At 40.0% G+C, this 27,770-nt stretch overlaps 1 protein-coding gene across 1 annotated transcript in view; it reads right to left on the reverse strand.

The window, feature by feature from the left end:
- Positions 1 to 27,770, reverse strand: part of LOC109918161 (multiple PDZ domain protein) — a 263,630-nt gene that overhangs the window by 158,930 nt on the left and 76,930 nt on the right. Inside the window, exons 12-16 of the mRNA XM_048620387.1 lie at positions 27,111 to 27,281; positions 25,557 to 25,640; positions 18,748 to 18,933; positions 15,734 to 15,943; positions 2,870 to 3,031 (exon numbers count right to left, since the gene is read on the reverse strand). Of these exons, the coding sequence (XP_048476344.1) occupies positions 2,870 to 3,031; positions 15,734 to 15,943; positions 18,748 to 18,933; positions 25,557 to 25,640; positions 27,111 to 27,281 (813 nt within the window). The remainder of the gene's footprint in view (positions 1 to 2,869; positions 3,032 to 15,733; positions 15,944 to 18,747; positions 18,934 to 25,556; positions 25,641 to 27,110; positions 27,282 to 27,770) is intronic.

The raw sequence follows: 27,770 nt of genomic DNA on the forward strand, positions 1-27,770 counted from the left end.
AAATTGGAGGAAGGTCAATTTTGACAGTACTGGGCAAGAACTTTCAAAGTTTGACTGGGAGGCAGATATTCGCAGGTAAAGGGACGGCAGGAAAGTGGGAAGCCTTCAAAAATGAGATAACGAGAGTCCAGAGACAGTATGTTCCCATTAGGGTGAGGGGCAAGGCTGGTAGGTGTAGGGATGCTGGACAACGAGAGAAATTAAGGTTTTGGTCAAGAGAAAGGAGGAAGCATGTGTCAGGTATAGACAGCAGAGATTGAATGAATCCCGAGAAGAGAGCATAAAGGCAGTAGAAGTAAACTTAAGAGGGAAATTAGGACGGCACAAAGGGGATGTGACATTGATTTGGCAAATAGGGTTAAGGAGAATCCAAAGGGATTCTACAAATACATTAAGGACAAAAGGGTAACTAGGGAAGAGAACAGGGCCCTTAAAGATCAGCAAGGCTGCATAGGTGTGGAAACGCAGGAGGTGGAGAAGATACTAAATGAGTATTGCGCATCTGTCTTGACTGTATAGAAGGATATGGAAGATATGAAATGTGGGAAAATAAATAGCAATAGCTTGAAAAATGCCCATATTACAGAGGTGATGGTTCTGGACATCTTAAAACGCATAAAGGTGAATAAATCCCCAAGACCAGATCAGGTGTACCCCAGAATTTTTAGGAAGCTAGGGAAGTGATTGCCGGGCCCCTTGCTGAGATATTTGCATCAGTATGCCACAGGTGAGGTGCTGGAAGACTGGAGGTTGGCTAATGTGGTGCTACTATTTAAGAAAGGTGGTAAGGAAAAGCAAGGGAACTATAGATCGGCGAGCCTGACACCAGTGGTGGGCAAGTTGTTAGAGGGGATCCTAAGGGACAAGATTTACATGTATTTGGAAAGGAAATGGCAAATTAGGTATAGTCAATGTGGCTTTGTGCGTGGGAAATAGTGTCTCACTAACATGATTGACTAGTTGGAAGAAGTAACAAAGAGGACTGACGAAAGCAGCATGGTGAATGCGATCTGTATGGACTTCAGTAAGGTGCTCGACATGGTAGACTGGTTAGCAAGGTTAGATCACATGGAATACAGGGAGAATTAGCTATTTGGATTCTGAACTGGCTTGAAGACAGAAGGTGGTGGACAGTTACTCTTCTGACTGGAAGCCCATGACCATTGATATGCCACAAGGGTCAGTGGCGAGTCCACTGCTTTTTGCCATTTATATAAATGATATTAACCATACCTCCTATGTTCACACGCATAAGTTTGCAAATGATACCAAAAATGGTGGTGTAGTGGACAGTCAAGAAGGCTGCCTCAGAGTACAACAGGATCTTGATTAGATGGGCCAACAGGCCAAGGAGTAGCAGAGGGAGTTTAATTCAGATAAATGTGACATGTTGCATTTTGGAAAGGCAAATCAGGGCAGGACATACACTTAATGCTAAGGTCTTGGGGAGTGTTCTGAGGAAGGATCACCAGACCTGAAACGTCAACTGATTTTTCTTCATAGATGTTGTCAGATCTACTGAGCTTTTCCAGCAACTTCTGTTTTTGTTCCTCGTTTACAGCATCCGCAGTTCTTTCGGTCTGGATTTAGCCAAGGTCTTTTGCCCAGGTTAGCGGAATCCAAATCTTACAGCGTGGGTTTAAAAGGTGAGAAGGGAAAGATTTAAAAGGGACCCAAGGGGCAACATTTTCACGCAGAGGCTGGAGGCTGGTACAATTACAACACTTAAAAGCCATCCGGATTTGTACGTGACTAGGATGGGTTTAGAGGAATAAGGGCCAAATGCTGGCAAATGGGACTAGATTAATTTAGGATATCTGGTTGGCATAGATGAGTCAGACCAAAAAGGTCTGTTTCCATGCTGTATAACTTTATGATGCTATAACTCGTTCTGAAGCAGGGTCACTGGACTCAGAATGTTAACTGTTCCCTCTCCAAAGATGGTACCAGACCTGCTGAGTTTCTCCAGCAATTACTGTTTTTGTTTCAAATTTCCAGTATCCGCTGTTCTTTATTTCATTTATTTCAGAGAATTGGAGCACAAGAATAAAAAGAAACCTTGCTGAAATTTTACATGATTTTATTAGACCATAAACAGAACTCTGTTCAATTTTGGTCCCCATGTTTGAGAAAGGATACATTCGCACAGGAGGCAGTATAGCAAAGGATCACTATATTGGTTTCTAGGATGAGGGTGTCACCTATGAGGTGAAGTGAATCGGGTCTATTCTCTGGCATCTAAAAAGAATGACAGGAGATCTCACTGAAACCTTCAAAATTCTCAAAGAAACTTAATAGGATAGATACTTAGACGTTTGTTTCCCATGACTGGGGACTCTAGAACAGTTTCAACGTAAGGGGGCGATCACTTATAACGAAGTTCTTTACTCAGAGTTCTGAATCTTTAGAAATCTCTAGCCCAAAAGATTAGGAATGTTCTACCATGGAATATGCGTGATATTGAAATGCAGATTTCTAGTCTGTCATGGAATTAAAAAGGTCGGAGCTAGTGGGAAAGTAGAGTCCAAGTCCAAAGATCAGTCACAGTTAGATGGTATGCTGGAGCAGTTCAACGGATTGTATGGTCTTCTCATGTTCTTATTTTTGATCTTCTTATTCTCTCCCGAGCCTAAACCTAATTTTTTGTGCCTCCCTTCATCCCATAACTAATGGCACAGCTATTCCCATCTCTCGAATTCCCCTTCCTAAAATACCCATTTTAATATATAACAGAGTTCATTCAATACCTGAAATGTACAATACTTTCAGGAAGAAATCTGTGTCCCCATTCAACTTAAAAAAAGACAAACACCACATCAACAATTTACAAATTATAGAGAGGCAGTTTAAGTTCAAGTGTCTTCATTACCTCATAAGTCAGTGATAGAATTGAGAGGTTAACATTCAGGTCTGAACTACAAGCACTGCCATGCATGGCAACAGTTGAAGATTGATGTTCATCCTCTTCCTCAAATGATAAGTCCTTGTCAAACGTTTTTCCACCAGCAAAACCTGTTTCAGTTGCTTCTACCTAGAAATGAGACAAGGTTAATTATTGGATTTTATTTAAGAATGTTATATCATCAAAACCTGCTGTCATTATCTAGGTACAGTTCCCATAGTCGATCAGATATCAAGGAGCAAAGCTGCAAAGTAACACCACAGTGCAACAAAAATGTTTACTGTTAAACAGGGACCCAACCCCAGATTAGCTATTTCTATTAGGCTCTGAAACTTAAACGTTTTTCTGGCTGATAATACATTTAGTGGAGAAATCATAATTTCAATAATACATTCCAACTTGCCCGTCAACTATAATACGGTAAGCAATGGAGCAGTTTTCTCCATGGTCCTACTTGGCTTCCAATTCCTTTTTATGCAAAATCCAGGGAGAAAATTGTGATTTCCCATTGCCCCATCTCTTCAAAAGGTTGTGGTTCATGTTCAGATAGTTGCCTTTTCAAACAACCTCAAAAATTCAGATGATGGACAGCAATGTCCACTAATTTATCTTTGTTGAGCATACCATGCTACATGGAACTGCATGTTCCTCTTAAGATTGCTGCATAGCCATACACATGCATATCTTAAGGGAAATTTGGCTGTGCAGTCTGTTTGTTCCTCACACAGCACATCAGACTTCTACAACTACATATCTTATAGGGATTATTGATTATACAATATAAACAGCAAGTACAAACTTGTTATCTTTATAGTCATAGCATCCATTTTGACAACACAATTAATGAATTATAGGTTTTATCCATCCACGGCAAATTTTTGATAAGGTTAAGAAATAATAAAATCTAATGTCAATGACAGGATTTTTTTTTAAATGTAACATAGGGAAGGGGCAAGATTATTCAATTCCTCAAGCAAGTCTGCTATTCAGTTCAAATCACAGATGATGACAACCTTAATTCAATTCATCTATTAACCTCGATCCATTTTACCCTTAATTAATATAAATGTGTTAATCGCAGTCTTTAAAATTTCAAAACACTCAGCATCTACAGCCTCTCGGAGAATTTCACACCTGTTATTTTTCGTGTGAAAAACTGCCTACTGAAATGACGGTTGGATCACTAGTTTTAAAGCTGTGTTGCTTGTTATGGATTAGCCCACCACAGGAACAATATTTAGAACTTCCTCATATTGCCAACAGCAGCTTTGGAGAAGATACAGTATATGTATACCAGAATGCAAAGGGTTAAGTTATGAAGTTAGATTACATAAACCTGGCTGTATACCCCAAATTAAAGTGTTTAAGGGGAGATATAGTTGTGGCATATTCAAAAGAAAAATAGATCTGGCAGACTAAATATGAAAGCTCCGAAAGTCAGCCAGATTACTTAGGTGCTAAAGCAGTCCCTAAACTTCTAAAAAGGCAATCAGGAAGCAGGAACATGAATTGTTTCGAGCTTAAGCACTTTAGTATTGCGCCTCGTCACCAGCATGATTCAAGTAGAGCCCAACTCATCAGAACAGCTCCCCCCTTCCCCAGTAATGGTACAAACATTCTACGAACTCAAACTCATTTTTCCCACACCAATCTCTACATTGGTACCTACATGGACCAAGACAACTGGATCTTTCCCATCTTCTCCCCACTCCAAGTTCTTCTGAACTCAGGCACTAGTAAGGCAACATAGCCTTTGGGATTCTAGAGAACAGTGCTTGTTCTTCTGACTATACTACCCTGATTGCAATTAAATTTCTCTTTCCCCTCCCCACTAAAAACCCTACTCTCATCCACACAGGGGACAGGAATCTCATACCTTTTAGGCAAGATCAAGGACTGAGGCTCCTTCAGCACCATCTCCTGGGTCCCTCTCCCTGCCTCGCTGGTAGTCACTCCCTCCTGTCCCTGACCACTGACCAAATTTGAGACAGTTAATCTGAGGGGTAAGATTTGACTAGTCTCAACATTTGGATGTGATTACTTAAGCCTGCATCACACCACTGAACCAAAAGCCGGCATGCCCATATTTCTTGGCAAGACATGTTGTGGTCTTTGAATTATGGAAACTAGGTCAGTTGAACTGTTTGAGACAGAAATTGATAAAGGCAGACAAATAGAGGTGAATTACAAATCTGACAGTGACAATGCAATTACAAAAGTAGATGGGATTTTGGACTTCATAAATACAGCCTGAATGATAAGCAAAGATGATACGCTGAACAGTTGAGGTTAGGTCATGACAACATTGCTGGTCCAGTACAAGTCTCTGCACTGTAGGATGGACTGTAAAGATCCTTCAGAGGGTAGAGAAGATTTACTGTAATAGTTTCAGGTATTAATGAATTTTAGCTACACAGTTATGTTGGAGAAGCTCAGGTTGTTCACTTTGGAATAAAGGTGTTTGAGGGGTGATCTGAAAGAGATGCACAAGATTGTCCATCTTATTTGAACTTTTCACAAAGAAATGTAGGCCTCATTAGTGGATACAGTTTTAAGGTTTTGTGCCAGGGATACAAGGAGGATGGAAGGAAAGACTTCTATATTCAATAAGCATAATTATCTTTAACTCACTGCATGTGAGGGTGGTGGAAGAGGTGACAGTGAATAAATTCAAAAAGAAGCTGGATAGGCACCAAAGGAAAATAAAGTTGCAGGTCTGCAGTGATACAGTACGTGGGTATGGTTTGCTCTAAAGAGCGCCAGCATGGACCAAACTGATCGATTGGTTTCATTCTGTTGTTATGGCTCTGTGATTCTATAATAGATATGAACATGTAGAAAGGAAAATTTGCTGATAGTGCAATACTCTTGAAACTAAATCGGTGCAAAGTTAGCTGATCCTCACAAGCTAACGACTTTTAGCATCTGTTATATCTCAAATTACTGAGGCACTATACCCCACAACAATATATTCTGATATAAATATTGCTAATTTTACAAATGGTTAATTTTACTAATTGGAAAAGGTCAGCAGGCATGGCAGCATCTGTGAAGAGAAATCAGAGTTAACATTTCGGGTCCAGTAACCCTTCCTCAGAAATGGGTCAGCTTCCAGAATCTGCCTGGCTAGTTCATCAAATGACCATTCTCTCATTGGAATAATATTTCTGAAAATTAATTCCGAATGATTTTCTTGTAGGTCTAGGACATCTCCCCTGGTTTTACAATTTAGAGAGTCAGAGTCATGCGGCACAGAAACAGACACTTCAGACCAAGTAGTCCATGCCGAACATAATTCCAAACTAAACCAGTCCCACCTGCCTGCACTTGGCCTACATCCCTCCAAATATTCATGTACTTATTGAAAATGTTTTTTTAAACAATTTAATTGTACCCGCTTTCACCACTTCCTCTGGAAGTTCATTCCACATTGTGTAAAACAAAATTGCCATCACGTCTTTTTAAAATCTTTCTCTGCTCACATCACATGCTGCTCAGTCTTGAAATCGCCCACTTAGGGAAAAGACACCTGCCGTTAACCCTAACTATATATCTTTCATGGTTTTATAAAAACTTCTACAAAAAAGGTCCCTCAATCTCCTATGCTCCAGTGAAAAACGTCCCAACCTACCCAGCATCTCCTCATAAGCAAACCTTCCATTCCTGGCAACATCACGGTAAGTCTCTTCTGAACCCTCTCCAGCTTAATAATATCCTTCCTATAACAGGGCAACCAGAACGGGACACCGTACTCCAGAAGAAGCCTCACCAATATCTTGTACAATTTCAACATAACGTCCCTACTGTTATGCTTAAACGTCTGAGAATTGAAGACAAGGGTGCTAAATGCCTTCTTAACCACCCTAATTATATGACAAAAACTTAAAGAATTTTGTGCCTGAACCCCTCTGCTCCACAATACTACCTAAGGCCCTACTTTTAATTGTATTAATCCTGCCCTGGTTTGTTTTAGCAAAAAGCATTACCTCGCACATATTTAAATTAAACAACATCTGCCACTCTACATCCCATTGACTCATTCGAGCAAGATCTCTGTTAATTAGATAACCTTCTTTACTGTCCACTATACCAGAATTTTGGTGTCATCTGCAAACTTACTAACTATGCCTTCTATATTCTCATCCAAATCATTTATGTAAATGACAAACAAAAGCTGATCCAGCACAAATCCCTGTGGAACACTGCTGGTAATAGGCCTCCAGTCCAAAAATCAACCCTTTAGCATCACTCTGTCTCCTGACATTCATCCAATTGGCAAACTCAGCCCAAGGCCCATGGGATCTAACTTTACCAATTAGTCTATCATGCAAAACCTTGTGAAAATTTTACCAAAGCCCAAGTAAACAATGTCCACTGCTCTACCTCAATTTTCTGGGTTACTTCCTCAAAAAAAAACTCAATCAAGTTTGCCAGACACTATTTCCCTCACACTAAACTGTGCTGACTATCCCTGGCCACTCCAAATGCATATAAATGCTGCCTTTCAGAATTACTTCCAACAACTTACTCACCATCGAAGTTAGACTCGCAGGTCTACAGTTCCCAGGCTTCTCCTTACATCCCTTATTAAACAAAGGCATAACATTAGCCACTCCCCAATTATCCATCACCTCACCCGTAGTTATAGATGATGCAGAAATATTTCTCCAAGAGGTCCCGCAACTTCTTCCTCAACTTCCCACAATGTCCTGGGATACACTAGATCATGTCCCAGCGATTTATCCACTTTTATATTTTCTAATACCTCCAGCACTTCCTCTTCTGTAATGTGAACCGTTTTCAAAACATTAATATTTATTTCCCACAGTTGTTTAGCCTCCATTTTTCTCTCCACAGTAAAAACTGATGCAAAGTATTCATTTAATTTCTCTCCCATCTCCTGAGGTTCAACATAAATACAACCGCTTTGATATTTAAGGGGTCCTACTCTCTCTCTAGTTGCTCAGTTACTCTTAATGTACTTGTAGGAATCTTTGTGGATTATCCTTAACCTTATCTGCTAAGGCTATCGTATACTCACTCTTTGCCTTCCTGATCTACCTCAAGAATGAATGCCCCTACAATCTTTATACTGTTCAACAGATTCATTTGAACCCAGCTGTCTAATAGAAGTTTTTTTTATTCTTGACTAGAACTTAAATATTATTTATTCATCCATTGTTCTCTAATCTTACTAGCCTTATCTTTCATTCTAACAGGAACATAATGACTCAAACTTGTGTTATCACACTTTTGAAAGCTGCCCACTTAGCTGACCTTTACCTTTGAACAGTCTAATGCAATCAATTTTTGAAAGTTCTTGTCTCATACCATTAAAATTTACCTTACTCCAATTAAAAACTAACTTTTATGGAAGGATTATCTTTTTTCCCCATAGCTATTCAAAAACAGAATTATGATCACAAGACCCAAGGTGCTCCCCTATCACTACAGTCACTTGCCCGGTTTTATTACGCAAGAGAAGATCAAGTTTTGCTCCTTCTCTCATAGGAAGATTTATATATTTGATAAAGAAAACTTATGAACACATGTAACAAATTTTTCACCTCAAATTTTAACAGCATAGTAGTCCCAGTCAATGTCTGGAAAATTGAAATCAACTAATACAACCTAATTATACCTGACTTAATGTTTTCCTTAAAATCAAAAATGCCGCTTCCCCTCCTCTTTTGCCTCTTTCTATTCTTCCTATAGTATCTGAAACTCAGAACATTGAGCTGCCAGTCCTGTCCATCCCTCAGCCAAGTTTCTGTAATAGCGACGGCATCCCAATCCCATGTTCCCAAACATGCCCCAAGTTTGTCAGCCTTACCCGTAAGGCCCCTTGCATTGAAATAAACAGTTTATTTCATCAGGGTTACTTCATTCTGGTGTTTCTTTTCTAACTAATTTGTTCTTTTCAGATTTAAAACCATTCACATCTATCTTTCTATTACTCTATTTAGGATTCCCCTCCCCCACCTCTCCTGCAATAATTTACAGACTCCCTTAATAGAATTAGCTAATCTTCCTGCCAGGATATTGGTCACTTTCCAGTATAGGTGAATTCCATCCTTTTTTTACAGGTCTTATCTGCCCCAGAAAAGATTCCAATGATCCAAGAACCAGAATCCCTGAACATCAGACCACCTCTTCAGCCACTGATTTATCTCCTTTATCATTTTATTCCTCTTTTCCGCATTCGAGCTTGGCACCGGCAGCAAATTACAACTTTTGAGGTTCTGTCTTTTTAATCTTCTAACTTCTTATATTCACTCTGTAAAGCCTTAATCTTTCCTTAACTATGGCATTCCTACCAATGTGTACAATAACTTCCCATTTCTCACTCTCTCCTTTAACAATATGCTGCAAATGTTTTGAAACATCCTTAATCCTAACACCAGGAAAGCAATATACTATCCTAGATTCATGCTCACTGCCACAGAATCTCCTGTGTCCTTTACAGGAGAGTCTCCTATAACAATTCTTTAAATTGTCAAACCCCAACTAACGCAAGGTTAATTCTTAGTGCCCAAAATCTGACTGCCTCTTCTATTTCCCTCTGAGAGACTTTCATTTTCAACAGTACCCAAAACCGAGTATATGTTTGAGAGGGGTATAGCCACAGTAGCCTTCTGAATTATGTTCTTAGTTTTCCTGATATATGGGTGACTATCACTTCTCTAAATCTACCAGCCATCTAACTGTGTCTCTTGTATGCCCTTATTGACATGGAGCCTAAAAAGCAGCAGCTTACAATAACACTAATAACTATCTTTCCTTACCCAAAAGAATATTTTTATGCATTTTAAGACATTTAGCAACTACTCCTCTGAAACATAGATACTTTAAGATATCACTACTTATTCCCCCAAGATCTCTAGCTTCCACATCCTTCTCCACAGTAAACACTGATAAACAATGATTTAATATCTCACCATGTCCTGTGGTTCCCCACCTGAGTGGACTTGCTGATCTTGAAGGAGCCCTATTCTCTCCCTTATTACCTTGTTGTCCTTAATGTATTTGTAGAATGCCTTTGGGCTCCCCTTAACCCTATTAACAGAGGTATCTCATGTCCCCTTTTTGCTATCCTGATTTCCCACTTGAATATACTCTTACTGCCTTTATACTCTAGGATTCACTCAATGCCTGCTGTCTATACCTGATACATGCTTCCTTCGTTTTCTTGACCACAACCCCAGTTTCTCTAGTCATCCAACATTCCCTACACCTACCAGCCTTAGCTTTCACCCTTACAGGAACATAAATGTCTCTGGACACTCATTTCATTTCTGAAGGCTTCCCATTTTCCAGCTATCCCTTTACCGATGAATAACCGCGCCCCCTCCGTCATCTTTGGAAAGTTCTGTTGCAGGTCCAGTTAAGTTTCTGGTCAATGATAACCCCCAGAATGCTGACAGTGGGGTATTCAGTGATGGTAACACCATTGAATGTAAAGGGGAAGTGGTTAGATTGTCTTTTATTGGTGATGGTTATAGCCTGGCATTTGTGTGGCACGTATGTCACTTGACACTTGTCAGCCCAAGCCTGGATATTCTCTAGATCTTATTGCATTTGAGTATGGACTGCTTCAATATCCAAGGAGTCAGGAGTAGTGTTGCACATTGTGCAATCATCAGCAAACAACCCCACTTCTGACCTTATGATGGAGACAAGGTCATTCCATTTTTGTATAAATTACCGTAATACTCCTCATAATCATTAAAAGATTGGTTAATTGAATTATGGTTGATCTCTTCTGTGTGCTTCTAACAATAACACCAAATACCATTTTTGCAGTATGGAGATCAGAACGGCATGTAGTATTGAGTGCAGTTACATCAAGTTATCAGGTATATGTTGCTATTTAGACTCTACATTGCTCCTTTAACACATCCCAACAAATTATTTTCTCTACTCACCATTATGGAGTATTTTTGCAGTTGTTCAATTGCCATTCAGAGCCCTTAAACTTCTTTTCATTTTCCAAGCAAATTATTTGCTTCCCAATTAAATAGTCCCTTCGTGGCTTTGCTGTTCCGATGTGTATTTTTCTACAATAAATTTCAGATGTCACCTATCTGCCTAATTCACGAGTATATTCAAATCCTCTCCTATTTTTGGAGTCTACGAACTTCATTCACCATTGTGTTCTGACTCCTAGCTCCAAGTTAATCTTCATCCTTGAGTCAGAACCTTTGATAATTGCCACCACATAGACAGAGACAATCAGTTCAAGGTAAACTCATTTTGTAGAGTTTGGACCAAGTGTAAAGCATAACAGATTTATGATGCCAATAGACAGAGAGCACAGATGAAGATGACCACGGATGTACAGTTCAGAATGAAAACGCTAACTAACCAATGCTAACTGTGCATGAAAAAGCAGCATCGGCTGCTACCTCCTCCTCACCACTGTCACAAGACTGATTCAAGTAGAGTAAAGTTTCCTCATTAGTAGGCACATCTCCCTCCTCTGGGGAGAACTGTTGAAACATTGGAATTGAGACGGTATCACAAGCAGCAAACATGCAAGATGGATATACATGATACACTACGGTTACTTGGAAAATATCAGCCTACATCCTGTCTACAAGGAATAGCCTTCTGTGGTGAAAAGAATGAAGAAGCCAGAAATTGCAAGTCCCAGCTCAAACATGGCACTTCTCATTTTGCTTCAGGTGGGAATGAGGTTGGGTCAGGATCTATACATATGCAATTTATGCAGGCTACTGATCGTTTAAAAAGTCAGCTGTCTTAACTGAGGTAGAATTTCAGCATCCTCGAAGTGTTAAAACTGAAATTGACACAGTTGACCTGCTAACTGTATTTCTGAACGTTGTGCATTTCTCGAAATGACAGGAGACACCTTTTCAATCTGGTCCCAGGACATTTTTGAGAAGTGAAGCCCCTTTGGGAGGTCAGGTGCCCTTTGGGAGTGTTAAGTGTAGGCATGTATGTGCATAAAAATCATAAATGAATTGTTGTCAAAATCATAGAAACTAATCAACATAACCTGTGAAAGACAGCTGTCAAGTTATCAAAGAATTAAAAAGTACTGCAGCACAATTCATTTAACAGCCTTCCATTATCACAGTCAGAAGCACGCCATTTCATGTGACTGACAGTTACAAGTGATATAGCCCCACCTGAAAGAGGTTATCAATTCGAATGCCTTTGCATGGATCCAGAGGTTTGTACATGGCACATACTCAGTGCATGCAAGGGAAAAGACTGAAGGATGTGTTTGACATGAAGCTGTTACGGGTCATTAAGATTGTGTGGATGAGCACGGGTTAGCATAAAGATATGAAGGCCTGTAGGAGAGGATGAGGTGGATAGTTTGGCATGGGGAGCACGAAGAGTCACTTAGGTTGTGTTTTGAAAGTCGCAACCTGACATGGAGGTGGTAGGTGGAGACATTTGCCTTGATGTAAAGGGTGGGAAGCATGGGGAAACATGGATTTGAATGGGAGTGTGTGGTGCATGAGGGAGCAAAGAGGTGAGAGATGGAGAGAAATTTATTTTCTGGTTTTACACTTTCAGACAGAGCCAGATTTTTCAGGCTGGTTTTCTGGCTATCTTGCTTCTGCACCCAGCAGCCACCTCACCTGTCCAGCTTCACCTACCGACATCTAATTCAGTTTACCACCCAAGTACTGAAGATTCAACACAAGGGTAACCATTTTTAAAAGGTCAGGTTTGCAGAGAAAGGAATCACAAGAGATATGTAAAAATCCCAGTCTCCCCATTAGTCTGGAGAGGGACAATGTTGAAATTAATTGCATAAAAGATTTCCAAAATTTTCAGTGATTTGTTATGACATATCCTTCACAAAGTTATGGAGAAAAAAAAAACCATCTCTCAAGATATAACAAAAAATTTGGCTTGTACAGCAACTGCATCTTTCATAATATCAAATGGCCCTGAACAGTAGACATGAAATTATATGTGGCACTTCACAAAATAAGTTGAAACATCAAACGTGAGGCCCGACTATTATGCATACAGACTGGGAACATTGCTGCTCCTTCATCACATTTTATGTTTTTATGCAGTTTAGAACTGAAATTCAAGATAGTTTACCGTAATGATAGCAAAATGTCCATACATATCCAACTAGCAAGTCGACTGAAATGCAACTTATGCTGACTCTCCGGTGTCTATTCAGACATCTAACAGACACAAACAGTTCAACCCAATTACATCAAGCACACAATTCAAGTCAAAAAGAATTGATAAAAGTGAACTGACCCAATCAATCAATCTTAGTCCGAATTGAGCTTTCTACTTACTTGCTTCAGAATGCTCAACTAAAAAAGTCACATTCAAGGAAGCCACAATGTTAAACATCATTTGAAATTTTCACAGATGTGAATTGTTGAGGTTGGTTGGCTCGCTGAGCTGGTTTGTTGTTCCGTAGATGTTTCGTTACCGTGCTTGGTAACATCCTCAGTGCAGCCTCTGATGAAGTGTCGGTGCGTTTTCCCGCCTGGTTTTTAAACTCTGGGGTCCGTTGCGATGGATTGCCTCACTTCCGGGTTTCCTCCGTAGTGGAATGTATGTCGAGTTCAATGTGTTTATTAATAGCATGCTTCGTGGAGTGCCATGCTTCCAGGAATTCTCGTGCTTGTCTCTGCCTAGCCTGTCCTAGGATCTTGGTGTTGTCCCAGTCAAAGTCGTGGACATTGAACTCAACCCCATATACATTCCACTACGGAGGAAACCCGGAAGTGAGGCAATCCATCGCAACAGACCCCAGAGTTTAAAAACCAGGCGGGAAAACACACCGACGCTTCATCAGAGGCTGCACTGAGGATGTTACCAAGCACGGTAACGAAACGTCTGCGGAACAACAAACCAGCTCGGTGAGCCAACCAACCTCAACACCCACAACCCGAGCTACAGATCTACTCCAAAACCTTACAGATGTGAATTATTTGCAAGGCAGTCTTTCAGAATAATATATACAAAATGAGATTGTTAATTAATTTTAGTTTTGTTTCAATTAAAGCTGAATTAACCAGCTTTTGAAATGCTAGAGGATTGAGAGCAGGCTCCTCAATGCATGACAACAAGTGTGGATTCTAGCTGCAGCCTCTCGGTGGCTAAGTAACTGCAGTTAACAAAACAGCATTATGCTAAATGGTACTACAATATTAAAAACATAGCAGCGGCTATGAAGAAAACATGTCACCTCATGTTAGATTTCCACTTGCCTGTCATATGCAAAACTGAACTGGAACTTTTAGATCATAGATCATAGATTCGCTACAGTGTGGAAACAGGCCCCTCGGCCCAACAAGTCCACACTGACCCTCAGAGCACCCGCCCAAACCCATCCCCCTATAACCCACCTAATCTACACATCCCTGAACACTACGGGCAATTTAGCATGGCCAATCCACCTTGCCTGCTCATCTTTGGACTGTGGGAGGAAACCAGAGCACCCGAAGGAAACCCCCGCAGACATGGGAAGAACATGCAAACTCCAAACAGACAGTCGCCCGAAGGTAGAATTGAATCCAGGTCCCTCGCGCTGAGAGGCAGCAGTGCTAACCACTGCGCCACCGTGCCACCCCAAATAATGTTTAATTGGATAAGAGGAGAAAATGACTGTCTAAACTAGAACCAGATTAAAAATACAAATTATATTTCTAGGGCAATCTTTAGGTTTGGTTGGAGTTCCTAACTCTAATCCTACTCCACTGCAGGGATCAGACAGTGGGTCAACGAAAGGAGAAAAAGACAGATTAGAACTTGGGGCAGTCTATCTCAAGGGAAACTTGGGAAATGGGATCAAGAAGGACGAATCCTGGTGAAGAAGGGAAATACAGGACTGGGGAGACTTGGAAGATAAGAGGAACAGCAACATGATGGGTGATGACTGCAACAACAGTGGAGAAACCATGAAAAGGGAGAATGAATCTCAGGAATTTGTTGCAAATATATAGTACAAAAGGTGGCCTTGACAAAGAACAAAGAACATTACAGCACAGGAATAGGCCCTTGGCCCTCCAAGCCTGTGCCGATCCAGATCCTCTTTCTAAACCTGTCGCCTATTCTCCAAGGATCTGTATCCCTCTGCTCCCTGCCCATTCATGTATCTGTCTAGATACATCTTAAATGACGCTATCGTGCCCGCCTCTACCACCTCCTATTAACAGATAGTGAATGGGGAACAAAAAAAAGGTACAGACACTGAGCATTCACGCTGTGCACACTATCTGCCTTCACAAACTCAAATACAAGTCGCAAGATGGAGGATTATGTCCTGAGGAAGGAGTGTAAACCCAAAGTGTCGACTTTCTTGCTCCTCTGATGCTGCCTAACCTGCTGCGTTCCTCCAGCTCCACACTGCATTGACTGGAAGATTATGCTTTTCTTCCATGCTTTGCAGAAGAGGAAGGTAAAAGCAAAACTCTCTCTACAATTTCTTCAGCAACCCGATCAACGGTCCCTTTAAAGGCTATTGTAGGACTGGAAAGACTAGTTAAGCGGTTTCGCAGTGCAAGTTCCACTTACATTTTTGCATGTTACAAAAGGACCCAGGAACAGGGACAAAAAAAAAAATCTTCTTTGCATGCTTCAGTCAAACACAGTCAATGGCCCAGAAATAGTAAGACCAATTGATTTGGTGCAGATTAGAAACAAGAGCTCATGTGCAGAAAGGAGTATACATTTGCCCATTTTATACCCAAATAAAAGACGAGACACAAACAAATTCCTATCCCTGCCTGCCCAAATGGCTTCGGTTATTGTCACTCATATCAAATGCCAGAATTTTGCGCCAGTCCTACCACTCAACATTGAAAAAAAACAACTTACTGGCAGAGGTTTGGCTACCCCAATTCTAACTTTGCCTCCTGATGCACCTTTCAGTGCCTGAACCGCTTCTTCAAGAGTAGCATTCTCCAAGTTGATGTTGTTAACAAACATGAGTCGGTCTCCTGGAAGAAGTCGACCATCTTGTTCTGCCACTCCACTGGGCACTAACGATCGAATTACAATAACTGTTCGCATTGGGTCAGCTGGATCCTGTAGATTAAAAAAGTGTAAAAACATCAATAATTTAGAGCTAAAGAGACAAAAAAAAAATTATTTAAACTACTATAAATCTAATTTAAAAGTCAAGCACACAAAGTTGTAAGCATCCCCTGGAAGTAAACAAAAAGTTTAAAAACAAACAACTTAAGTCAATAAATTACAAGTTAGTCCAAACGAAGAAAGGCTGCTTGGTCCATTAGACTGATGAAAAATGGTATTCTTAATCATGACAAGCTTCTAGACAGTACAGATCCCACAGGATGAAACAAATACAAACAGCAAAGGGCTACAAAGTAGCTTGCAGGAGCAGTTAAAAAGGGTTATGAAAGCAAACTTACAAAGGACAGAAAGGGAAAGTGGCTGGTTAAGAACATTATTGGCCCGCTGACAGCCGAGAATGCAGATATCATCAATGACCACAGGGAAATGGCAGATATGCTGAATGATTATTTTGCTTCAGCATTTCACAGCAAAAAAGGAGGATAGCTTGGCAGAAGTCCCAAAACAACTGAGAGGATCAAGGTATAAATAAAAATTACCTTAAGTAATAATCAATAATGGGGAATTAATAGAACTGAAAAGTAACAAATCTTTAGGACCTAATGGTTTCCATCCATTTGTATCAAAAGGGCGTAGGACAGCAATTTGCCAAAGCCCTAACCATAATTTTTCAGAGTTCCCTGGGTTCAGAAGTTGTTAATCTGGATTGGAAACTTGCTCGTGTTACTCTGCTCTTTGAGAAGAGTGGCAAAGGGAAACCTAGGAATTGGAGACCAGTTAGCCCAACATCTATGGTGGGGAAATTGTTGGACGCTATAATCAAGTATAGAGAAATTAACCTTGAAAATGTCAGCTAATCAGTGAAAGTCAGCATGGATTCATGAAGGGTAGGTCATGACTAACAAACGTTAGTTTATTGAAGAGGTGACAAAGGTGGTAGACTGAGTTAAGTTGATGGATGTTGTTTATATGGACTTTCAGAAGAGACTTTTAGCTAACTTGGGAGTCCATGAAATTGAGGGCAAATTACTGACATGGATAGGAAATTGGTTGACTGGCAGGAAACAGAGTATTAGAATAATGCGTAAGTACTCAAATTAGTAGGATTTGAAAAGTGGTGCCCCACAGAGATCTGTGTCAGGGCCTTAATTATTCACAATATTCATTAACAGCATGGATAAATGGCACAAAAAGTCAAATATCTAAATTTGCTGATGAAATTGGACCACATTATAGACAGTGTTGACAACAGCATAAAATGACAGATATTGGGGAATGGACAAAGCTGTGGCAGATATTTTAAAATAAGCAATTGAGATTATCCATTTCAGACTGAAAAAGGATAGTTCAGGCTAATTTTTTGTTCAGCAGGCACAAAGTTAAATACAGCGGATATCCAACGAGATCTGGGGTTCAGGTGCATAGCTCTTTAAAATGCCATGAGCAAGTGCAGTAAAAAGTCAAGAAAGCTCATGGAATGTTGGCATTCATATCGAAAGAGCTGGAGAATAGGGAATAAAATGGAGTAAATGTATATGCTGCAGTTATACAAAACACTAGAGTCAGAACCTATTTGGAGTTCAGAAAACAAATCTGGGCACCATGCCTTAGGATGTTTTGGCCCTGGAGGGAGTTCGGCACAGGTATACAAAGAATGATAATTTAATGTCTGACATCCAGGTATGAGGAGAGATTGTACAAATTAGGCTTTTAGAACGTTAACAGGTTATTTAATTGAGGTCTTCAGCATATTAACAGGGAAAGACAAGGCTGATAAAAGGTTAACAATTTCCATTCTTTGAAGATTCAAGAGGATACAGTCTCAGAATTAGGACTAGGCCGTTCAGGAGAGATGTCAGAAAGAACTTTGACACAAAAGAAAAGAGAGAATAGTGGATGTATGGAATACTCTTCCTCAAAATGGTGGTTGATGCTAATTCAAAATTCGAGACCAACAATTTTTTAAGCAAGAGTATCAAGAAATATGGGCCCAAGCCTGGCATATGAAGCTAGGCCACAGGTCAGCCATGATCTATTGAATGGCCTACTCCTGTTCGTTTGCTCCTATATTCCATTGTTAAAGCATTTAATTCACTAAGGCTCTTCCGACAGCACCTTCCAAACCCACAACCTCAACCATCTTCAAGGACAAGAGCAACAGATGCTTGAAACCACCACTACCTGCAAGATTCCCTTCCAAGCCACAGCACGGTGGCTCAGTGGTTAGCATTGCTGCCTCACAGCGCCAGCAACCCGGGCTCGATTCCATCCTCGGGTGACTGTCTGTGTGGAGTTTGCACATTCTCTCCATGTCTGTGGGGGTTTCCTCCAGGTGTTCCGGTTTCCTCGCACAGTCCAAAGATGTGCAGGCAAGGTAAATTGGCCATGCTAAATTGCCCCTAGTGTTCAGGGATATGTAGATTAGGTGGGTTACAGGGGAATGGATCTGGGTCGGATGCTCGGAGGTTCGGTGTGGACTTGTTGGGCTGAAGGGCTTGTTTCCACACTGTAGGGATTCTATGATCTATGATTATCATCTTGATTTGAAAATGTTGCCATTCCTTCACTGTTGCTGGGTCAAAGTCCTCAAATTCTCTCGGTAATAGCACTGTGGGTGTCATGACCCCTCGGACTGCAGCAGTAAAAACAGGCAGATAATGGCTACCCTGTCTATGGAAATTGGGGATGGGCAATAAATTCTGACCCAGCCAACAATACCCACATCGCATGAACAAATGAAACAAAACTGACAACTCCGTCATAGAACCTAGAAGAGACAGACCAAAATTAAATACCTGATAATCCAGAATGCTGAACCCAAGGCCTGAGCTCCCCTTCTCCAGTTCTATGTTTTGGATTTCAGACTCCCACATTGCCAGAGAACTCTGTGCCTCAACGTCACTCTGCTTTCTTTCCATTTCACCCACCACAGCATCATCTGTATTAGATGTTGCATTAATCTCATTTAGATTGATGTGACGCTGAAAAGAAATACATTAGAAATGTTTTAATATACATTTGGTCTATTAAACTCTTGGCAAGTTAAATTCCTAACTATTACAAACCCCTACATGGAAAGCATTTAATTTGATACTTAGCTGGCATGAAACAAAATTAGTCAACATTTAAGGTTTAAATGGGTTATAACATTTTGGACTTGGATTTTGACAGATTGGCCTTGCTCAACAGTCATGGCGAAATGAACAGTTCAATGCCTTTTACCCACCCCATCCCCCGTGTACCTGTGGAAATCAGAAATCTATCAATCTCTACCTTCAACACACTCAAAAGACTGAGCTTCCACAGGCCTCTGTTGTAGAGAATTTCAAAGGTTCACAACCCTGAGTAAAATAATTTCAAGAACAGTTTTCCATTAAACAGCACTCTTCAAAAAAAATAGTAAGGGCTTTTGAAAGCTCATTAGTGATTGTCTTCTTAGAGTCAAGAGTCGTACAGAACAGGAAGAGATCCAATGGTCCAACTTGTCCATACCACTCAGACATCCTAAATTAACCTAGTCCCATTTGACAGCATTTGGCCCATATCCCTCTTACCCTTTGTTATTCACGTACCTATCCAGATGCATTTGAAATGGTGTAATCGTACCAGCCTCCACCACTTCCTCTGGCAGCTTGTTCCATACATGCACCACCCTCTATGTGAAAGTTGTTCCTTAGACCCCTTTTAAAGCTTTTTCCCTCTCACCTTAAACATATCCCCTTTAGTTTTGGGCTCCCCTGTCATGGTAAAAGACCTGCCTATTCACCCTATCCATGTCCCTCATGATTTTATAAATCTCTACAAAGGTTACCCCTCAATCTCCGATACTCCAGGGAAAATAGCCCCAGCCTATTCAGCATCTCACCATAGCTCAAACCCTCCAAACCCAGCAACATCCTTGTAAATCTTTTCTGCACCCTTTCAAGTTTAACATCTCTCCTCTAGCGGGGAGACAGAAATTAACCAGCAGCAAAAGGCAAAGTCTGCACTGAAGCATCATTTCACATTTGCTATCTTCTGGCAAAACATTTACAGATGGCTAAGTAACTAAACAATCAATGACTGTCTGGTGACTCTTTATTCGAAGACTTTAAAAACAGAAATAATAACAGCAATCTAAAGCATGTTATTTGGTATATCCACAGTAGCAAGCAGAGCGGAACCTTTGTCCAAAAAACCTATTTTGACAACTCTAGTAGAACCTGAAGTGCAATGAATGCTTCTCACTGCAGTTCAGTGAATCTATCAACATGACTAACACAGCCCAGCTAATGAGTTGTTTAAAAACCATTCGCATAAAAACTAAGAAGATCTTCTGACCCTTTTGCCCCTTAAAGAACATGTGGTGACAATAACAAAAAACAAATTCAAAAAGCTATCTGCTTCAGAAGAATAGTCCAACCAAGAAACTTATTTCTGTCACAACTGATGTTGTGCCAGTTCCATGCTTAGTGGAAATGCAGCCTTTGTTTCACTTGCAAAGCTGATCCCGATTTTCCCTCTTGTCAATTACCACAGTACAATCCACCAATGATTAGCAATCAAAGTTACGGAATCTTTTCACTGCCTATGGTGAAGTGATTCTTCATGCTTGTGAGATAGTTAAGTCAAGGTAAAATCCGGTAACGATTTTTAGATCTGATGCTTGAAATTGTCACTTTTAAGTCAAGTAACGAAGTTTGCAGTGAACTGCCAGATGTGTGGTTGCTCAAGTTTGTACAGATAAAAGAGCTGAACTGTGAAATGCAGGGAAAGGAAAAAGACTGCACACATACGATCAGTGCTGCGGATGCACCCAAACTGAAACTGGACCTGTGATCTTACTCGATTATAAAACAAATGCTGCAACACCTCCCAAGTCTGGAGAAAGTAACAGGGAAAAGAAAAAAAAAAATCAGAGACAAAGAAAAATGGTTCCACCCAGTAAACTTTTGTGCACACCTGAGAAAGTTAGCAAAGGAAGTCAACAGGCAATTTCAGGAATTAGATGCGATGGAACAAATCATCATGATTGTCTCAAATCCATTCCTTCAAATAGACATTGATGAGTCAGCTACAAATTCCATCAGGTGTCTGATTTGCCAAGTAGTGCATTTAATATTAAGATAATTACTATGCAAAATGATTCTGAGCTGAAAGACAGATCAAGGCACAGCGACTTTTGGGAACGTGTAAACAGAGGAAAAGAAACACTATCATCTTTTAAAGGGAATGCTTTGACTCCGTAACATCTGAGGCAGTGTGCTCCCAAATGACGATAATGGCTACAGGAAGGTCAGGACCAGGAGTTACAATGTCTGGGGCGGGCATATTCCAAGCGGATGGCGGAGGCGGAGTTGCTTTATTGGTTAAGGATGATATCAAGGCTGTGTAGAGAAATGATATTGGCACTAGGGATCAAAGTGTTGAATCAGTCCCTGTAGGAATAAAAACCAAGGGAAGAAACCCCTTGGTAGGAGTAATTTACAGGCCCTCGAACAGTACCGCCTAAATAGGGTGTAGTATGAACCAGGAAATAATGAGGGCTCGAGAAGGGCACAATGGCAATTATGGGTGATTTTAACATGCATATTCATTGACAAGGGTATCGTCAAAGTAAGGTTCACGGAATGTATGAGGGATTGTTTCTTAGAGCAAGATGTAATCGAGCCAACCACAGAACTGGCTACTTTTGATTTAATATTATGTAATATGAGGAAGGATTGATAAATGGTCTTGTCGCTCAGGATCTTCTTGGACGGAGTGACCTCAACATGCTAGAGTTTCAAAATCAGATTGAAAGAGTGAAGACAGAGTTGCATATGAGCGTTTTAGCATTGGGCAAAGTTAAGTATACAGACCTAAGGAAGGAGTTGGCTCAAGGAGAACTGGGCAAAAATATTAAGGGGCACGACTGTTCAGAACAGTGGCAAATGCTTAGTGAGATTCTAAATAGCTTTCAATTAAATGTATATTCCTGAGACGAAGAAGAATTGTAAAAAGGTGAAAAATCATCCATGACTTAACAAGGAAGTCAAGGATAATAAAAAAGGCAAAAACTATGGCGTATCACAATGAAAAAATTTGTGGCACTCTGGAGAATTGGGAAAACTTTAAACGTCAGCAAAAATTCTACAAACAAAATCAAAACAGTTAAGATAAACTACAAAAGAAAACTGAGAAAACATAAGCACTGCAACCACCAAAACTTCTGTAAGTACATAAAATGGAAGAAAATAGTGCAAGCGAATGTTGCCATTTTAAAGAGCCAAGGAGATAATGGGAAACAGAAATGGCACAGGCACTGAACCAATATTTTGTCTTTCTCAGTGGAAAATAATAATTTCTTCTCTAGAACTGCAGTTACTGCAGAGGAACTTGGTGAAACTGCTATAAACAGGGAGAAGGTATTAAGTAAACTGATGGGGTTAAAGACAGATTGCCTGGGGCAAGATGGCCTGAACCTTAGGGTATTAAAGGAGGTGGCAGTAGACACAGTAGATGCATTAGTTATACTTTTCCAAAATTCCCTGGATTCTGGAAAGATATCAGTGGATTGGAAACATGCCAATGTAGCACTCTTATTCAAAAAAGGAGATAGGCAAAAAGCGTGCATGTACAAATCAGTTATTTTGACTTCTGTAGTGGGGAATCATAAAGGAGGAGGAGATAACTGAACACTTAGAACACCAAAATTCAATTCACCAGTATCAGCAATGGTTTCATGTAGGGCAAGTCATGCTTAACCAAGTTGCTAGACTTCTTTGGGGGAAGTATCAGCAAAGTAGTTAATGGGAACCCACAGGATGCAGTATATCTAGACTTAAAAAAAAAGCTGTAACAAGATGCTGCAAAAAAGACTGATTCAGAAGGTTAGATCCAAGGCAGTGTAGGGTAGAGTACTGGCTTGGATAGAGGATTGGTTGACTGATACAAAGCCAAGGGTCGGGATAAATGGGTACTTCTCTGGACGTCTTTGTGCTTGAATCGCAGAAAGTGAGTATGCAGGTGTAACATACAAGAAAGGCAAATGGAATCCTGGCCAAAAGGACTGGATAATAAAAGTAAACAAGTGCTGTTCAATTATACAAGGTATTCACAAGACCACATCTGGAGTGCTGCCCCCAGTTTTGATCTCCTTACTGCAGGAAGGATGTAGTGGCACTGGAGGCAGTTCAAAAGAGGTTCAGCACTTTGATTCCAAGGATGAAAGGGCTGTCACATGAGTAGTGGTTGAATAGCTTGGGCTTGTACTCGTTGGAGTTCAGGAGAATGAGGAGGGTGGTGGAATCTGATTGAGGTATACAAAAAGCTAAGGGATTGATAAGGTAGACATTGAACAGATACTCACCCTTGTGGGACAGCCTAGAATAAGAGGTCACAGATAGTGAAGAGAGAGGAGGTAGTTTCAAAACTAAGATGAAGAGGAACCACTTCTCAGAGGGTTGTGAACCTGTGGAACTTACTGCCCAGAGTGCAGTGGAGGCAGAATCAATCAACAGATTCAAGACAGAAATAGATGTTTCTGAAGAAAAGCAGGATAAAGAGCTATGAAAACCTGGCAGGAAAGTAGACTTCAGACCAGGATAAGATCAGACATGATCATTTTAAATAGCAGAGCAGGCTCAATGAGCTGAATTGCCTACTCCTGCTCCTGCTCCTAATTTCTATGTTGCTACGACAATTTGATAGACTCTATAAGACCAAACAGTCTCAAACTATAATCCAGACTTCAATGCACTGGCAGGTAATGTGCAGTCAGAGGACACATTCAGACTTGGTGAAAGCTTTAGATTTATGTGGCATTAAAAATAAACTGTTCATTGTATATTTTCTTTGGGGTAGATTCTTGGTTGCACTTAAATTCAAAAAAAGTGGTCTTTTGCTGAAAAGGACAGAGATAACTACTCTATAGCAATATCATCTCCAAAACTGCACCATTACGCCAAGTTGCATCTCACCAAAAACTCAAACGACTGAAGCAAGACTTCTCTGCTCCTGCACTCAATTCATTTGCAATAAAGTCTAACATTCCATTGCCTTCCTAATAGCTTTCCAGGTCTTATTTACAAGGATAGCCAAGTTCCTTTGAACATCTAGTTGTTCCAACCTCATACCATTTAAGAAATACCCTGGACATTAGTCTCTCCTTGCAAAGTGAATAAACTCATTTTTCCAAAATTATATTCCAGCTACTATGTTCTTGCCTATTCACAAAGCCTGTCCAAATCCATCTTACATTTTCCTCACAAAACATTCTCACTCAGCTTCATATCTTCCGTACAACTACATTTGTTTCACACTTTAAAATCATTGATGTATATTCTGAACAGCCAGGAACACAACTACTGCTCCTTGAAGGACCCCCCTCACAGCCTGGCAATGGGAGAATGACCATTTGTCCCTACTCTTTGTTTGCCAATAATTAATGCCAGGAACAAAAACAGAAGTTGCTGGAAAAGCTCAGCAGGTCTGGCAGCATCGGTGAAGAAAAGAAAAAAATCAGTTAACTCTTCGGGTCTGGTGACCCTTCCTCAGAACCCAGTACAATCGCTCCTATCCCACGTGCATTTGTTCAATTAAAGTGGAATTAAACCACTTCACATTGAAAGGAATTAAGCCACAGGAGTATCATTAAACAAAACAAAGAACTGCTGACACTAGAAATCCAAAACAAAAAGAAGGTGGAGAAACTCAGCAAGTCTAGCAGCATCTGCAGGTAGAAAAGCTGAGGTAATGTTTCGAATCTAGTTATTCTTCATCAGAACCAAAAGCAATAAGGAAATGGCGGTATTTATGCTGATGGCAGTGGTGGGCCTATGGGGAGAAAAGGAATCTAATAGATAGAGACCATGCCCACAGAGAAAGGAAAAGAGGTGAAGCAGACAAAGGGATTGCTGATAAACTGGGAGAGAGATAAATACTGAATGGGTGCTAACAGGGATTGCCAATAGTTGAAAATGGCTGTGCTGAGGGAAACCCATCAACAAGACTAGGCATATGTAGTCGAGTAACAAACTTGGAGGAAGGTTTTCACATTCTGAAATTTTTAAACTCAAAATTAAGTCCCGAGGACTGTAAGGTACCTAGACAGAAGATGTGGAGCTGTTCTTCCAGCTTGCATCGAGTTTCGCTGGGGCACTGCAGCAGGCCAGAGACAGAAATACTGGCATGGAAACAGTGTTGTGGTAAGCAACGAGAAGTTTGGGGTCATTTTTTGTAGATGGAAAGGAGGTGTTCCATAAAAGCAATCACCCAGTCTACATTTGTCTCCTCAGTGTTGAGGAGATGCTGAATCATTAAACAGACAAACAGTAAGGAAAACACAAGCTTGAAAACTTATTTTAATGTGTTTTTCTTTCAAAGCATCGAATGCTTTATCATAATCAGGTTGATGGAATTTACTAAACACTTAAATAGAACAGATTTTAAAGGCAATAGAGGAAGGTCACTCAAGCAGACTGAAGCTGACAGGTTTACACTGATAGCTTACTCTGGACTCCGGTACAATGGCTGAATGGTTTCTTCCTTCACAGAAATAATAGTGGTCAGATGTGGCCTGAACCAGAGATACACTAAAGTGGATGCTGACAAACTAAAATTAAACTCACGCAAAATTCCATACCTGTAAAAATCCATGGGCAACAATGGATTCTGTTTGATCCTCAATCCAAGCTAGAGATGCCGATGAATGAAGAAATTCCAATGGCTACAAAACAATTGATCATAAAATCGGCCGAACTGGACATCACAATTATTGTTCCTTATTAACATAATATGCAAATCTACAAAAGTTAAAAATTTTGCAATTTTAATCAGTCTTCCAAAATATGACTCACTGAATATTGGGATAAAATTATGTAAGGGGATTTGTATTTGTGACATCCTGTAAAATGTGTCTAGTAAGGGAGACAGGACAATATTACAGAAAAGGCTGGGAAATTTCAGGTCAGGCTATGGAGATCAAGTGTCTGTAAAGAGAGGCCTTTACTATGGTCATCAAAATGGAAATGATTACTGCTTCTCTTTCTCTCTCTCTCCTACTCCCTCCCTCCAGATGCTGCCTGACTTGGTTTCCTTAAAGCATTTTCTGATCTTATTTCAGATTTCCAGAATCCACGGTATTTTGCTTTCAAGACATTTGAGTTTATTTTCTAACTTTATAGATTTATAGAATGGAACTCTCACATTTAGAGCAAGAACGAGAGAGAAATTAAGAACATTTTTCCAAATAAAAGTACATTTATGGTTCAAACTTCTCAACAATGTCGTAAATATTTACTCTCAAACAATGTATAATTTTAGACAGGTGGATTATTAGGTCAATTGAGTACATGAAACTAAAGGTGGTCAAGTAAAACTTTTGTGTGCACCCAACAGTGCTTTGTTTATTTACATTAAGACCATTTTAACTGCTGCTCCAATTTGAAGTATGGGTAAAAACAAATTTCTCTCCCTTTAATGTCAGCAGCAAGCTGGGTTGTTATGGTGCAGGGAGCGCACCCTCCATAAATAATCTCCTAGCACTCAACACAATGTAGACAATAAATAAATGAGGCCATTATGCGAAGACTATACAAGCTTCTTTTCCAAAACGTGTGAACATAAATCTCTCAATCCCAATATCTCAACGCCAAATACAGATTTTAAACAGTTTTTGAATAAGCACATACACTTAATTCAAATTTGTGAGCAAGAGCGCTTTGTGCACAACAGCACTAGATGTAGGGAAACAGAGTTCAAAATGATTAGAAATGATTATCAGCAAAAGAATGCTCGATTATCTCATATTTACATTCAGATTATTCATGCAATCAATGTAACCTTTACTTTTCCATTTCATACAATGTTTAGAGTTCGATGACAAGTGATCTATTCTGAAGACCGTAAAACACAAGTGAGCGTAAGTAGGTAGTTGTTTTGTGGAAAAGCTGGTAAAGGTATCTTAACAACCACAATGCAAACAAATTAATTATTAGATGCAAAAACAAAGTTGCTGGAAAAGCTCAGCAGGTCTGGAAGCATCTGTGAAGGGGAAAAAAGAAGAGTTAACGTTTCGGGTCCGGTGACCCTTCCTCAGAACTGGGGACCTGCTGAGCTTTTCCAGCAACTTTGTTTTTGTTCCTGATTTACAGCATCTACAGTTCTTTAAATTTGTTAGATGCTATCACTACAATACCTCCTCTATTGACTGAATGGGTTCTTCTATAGGAACCATATGATCTACATCAGTTTCCTTCTTGGACTTCAGGATTGGGCGGCAGCAGATCATGGTGACACTGATAGGCAAGTCTTTTAGTATACTGACAACATCTTTGTGGCTCTGACCAAGGAGTGGTATTCCATTCACCTAAAAAACAGGAGAACCAAGTTAATTCCAAAATATACTTGAACTAAAAGCAACAATGTCAATTGGAATACTGATACTTATATTTTCATCTTAGTTACCTGAATTTATTCAACAAATTTAATATTAAAGAGATGATTATTTAAAACTCTAACAAAAACTAACAGCATTATGAGAGACAAACACTAAACTGAAAGTATATTGATCATGTGGTTATAAATAGCTGTTCCTTTTAAATTAGAGGGTATGCTGCTCTATGAAATAAAGACTGCGCTATTTAATTTTTCTGTACCTTTGACTGCAGACTAAAAATGAGAAAAAAGTTTTAAAACTGCTAAAAATAAAAAAAAACAGGTATTTACATGGCCCCACCTTTCAAATGGATGAAACACCATTTCAAAAAGTGCTTTGTTACAAAGTATATGACAATGTTACAAAGATGAGGCTACATCAGTTCATCCTTCCCTCCCCCATTTTACAAGAATTCTCCAT

The sequence above is a fragment of the Rhincodon typus genome, chromosome 3 (assembly GCF_021869965.1).
Source record: "Rhincodon typus isolate 14 chromosome 3, sRhiTyp1.1, whole genome shotgun sequence".
In the NCBI taxonomy this organism is placed as follows: Eukaryota; Metazoa; Chordata; class Chondrichthyes; order Orectolobiformes; family Rhincodontidae; genus Rhincodon; species Rhincodon typus.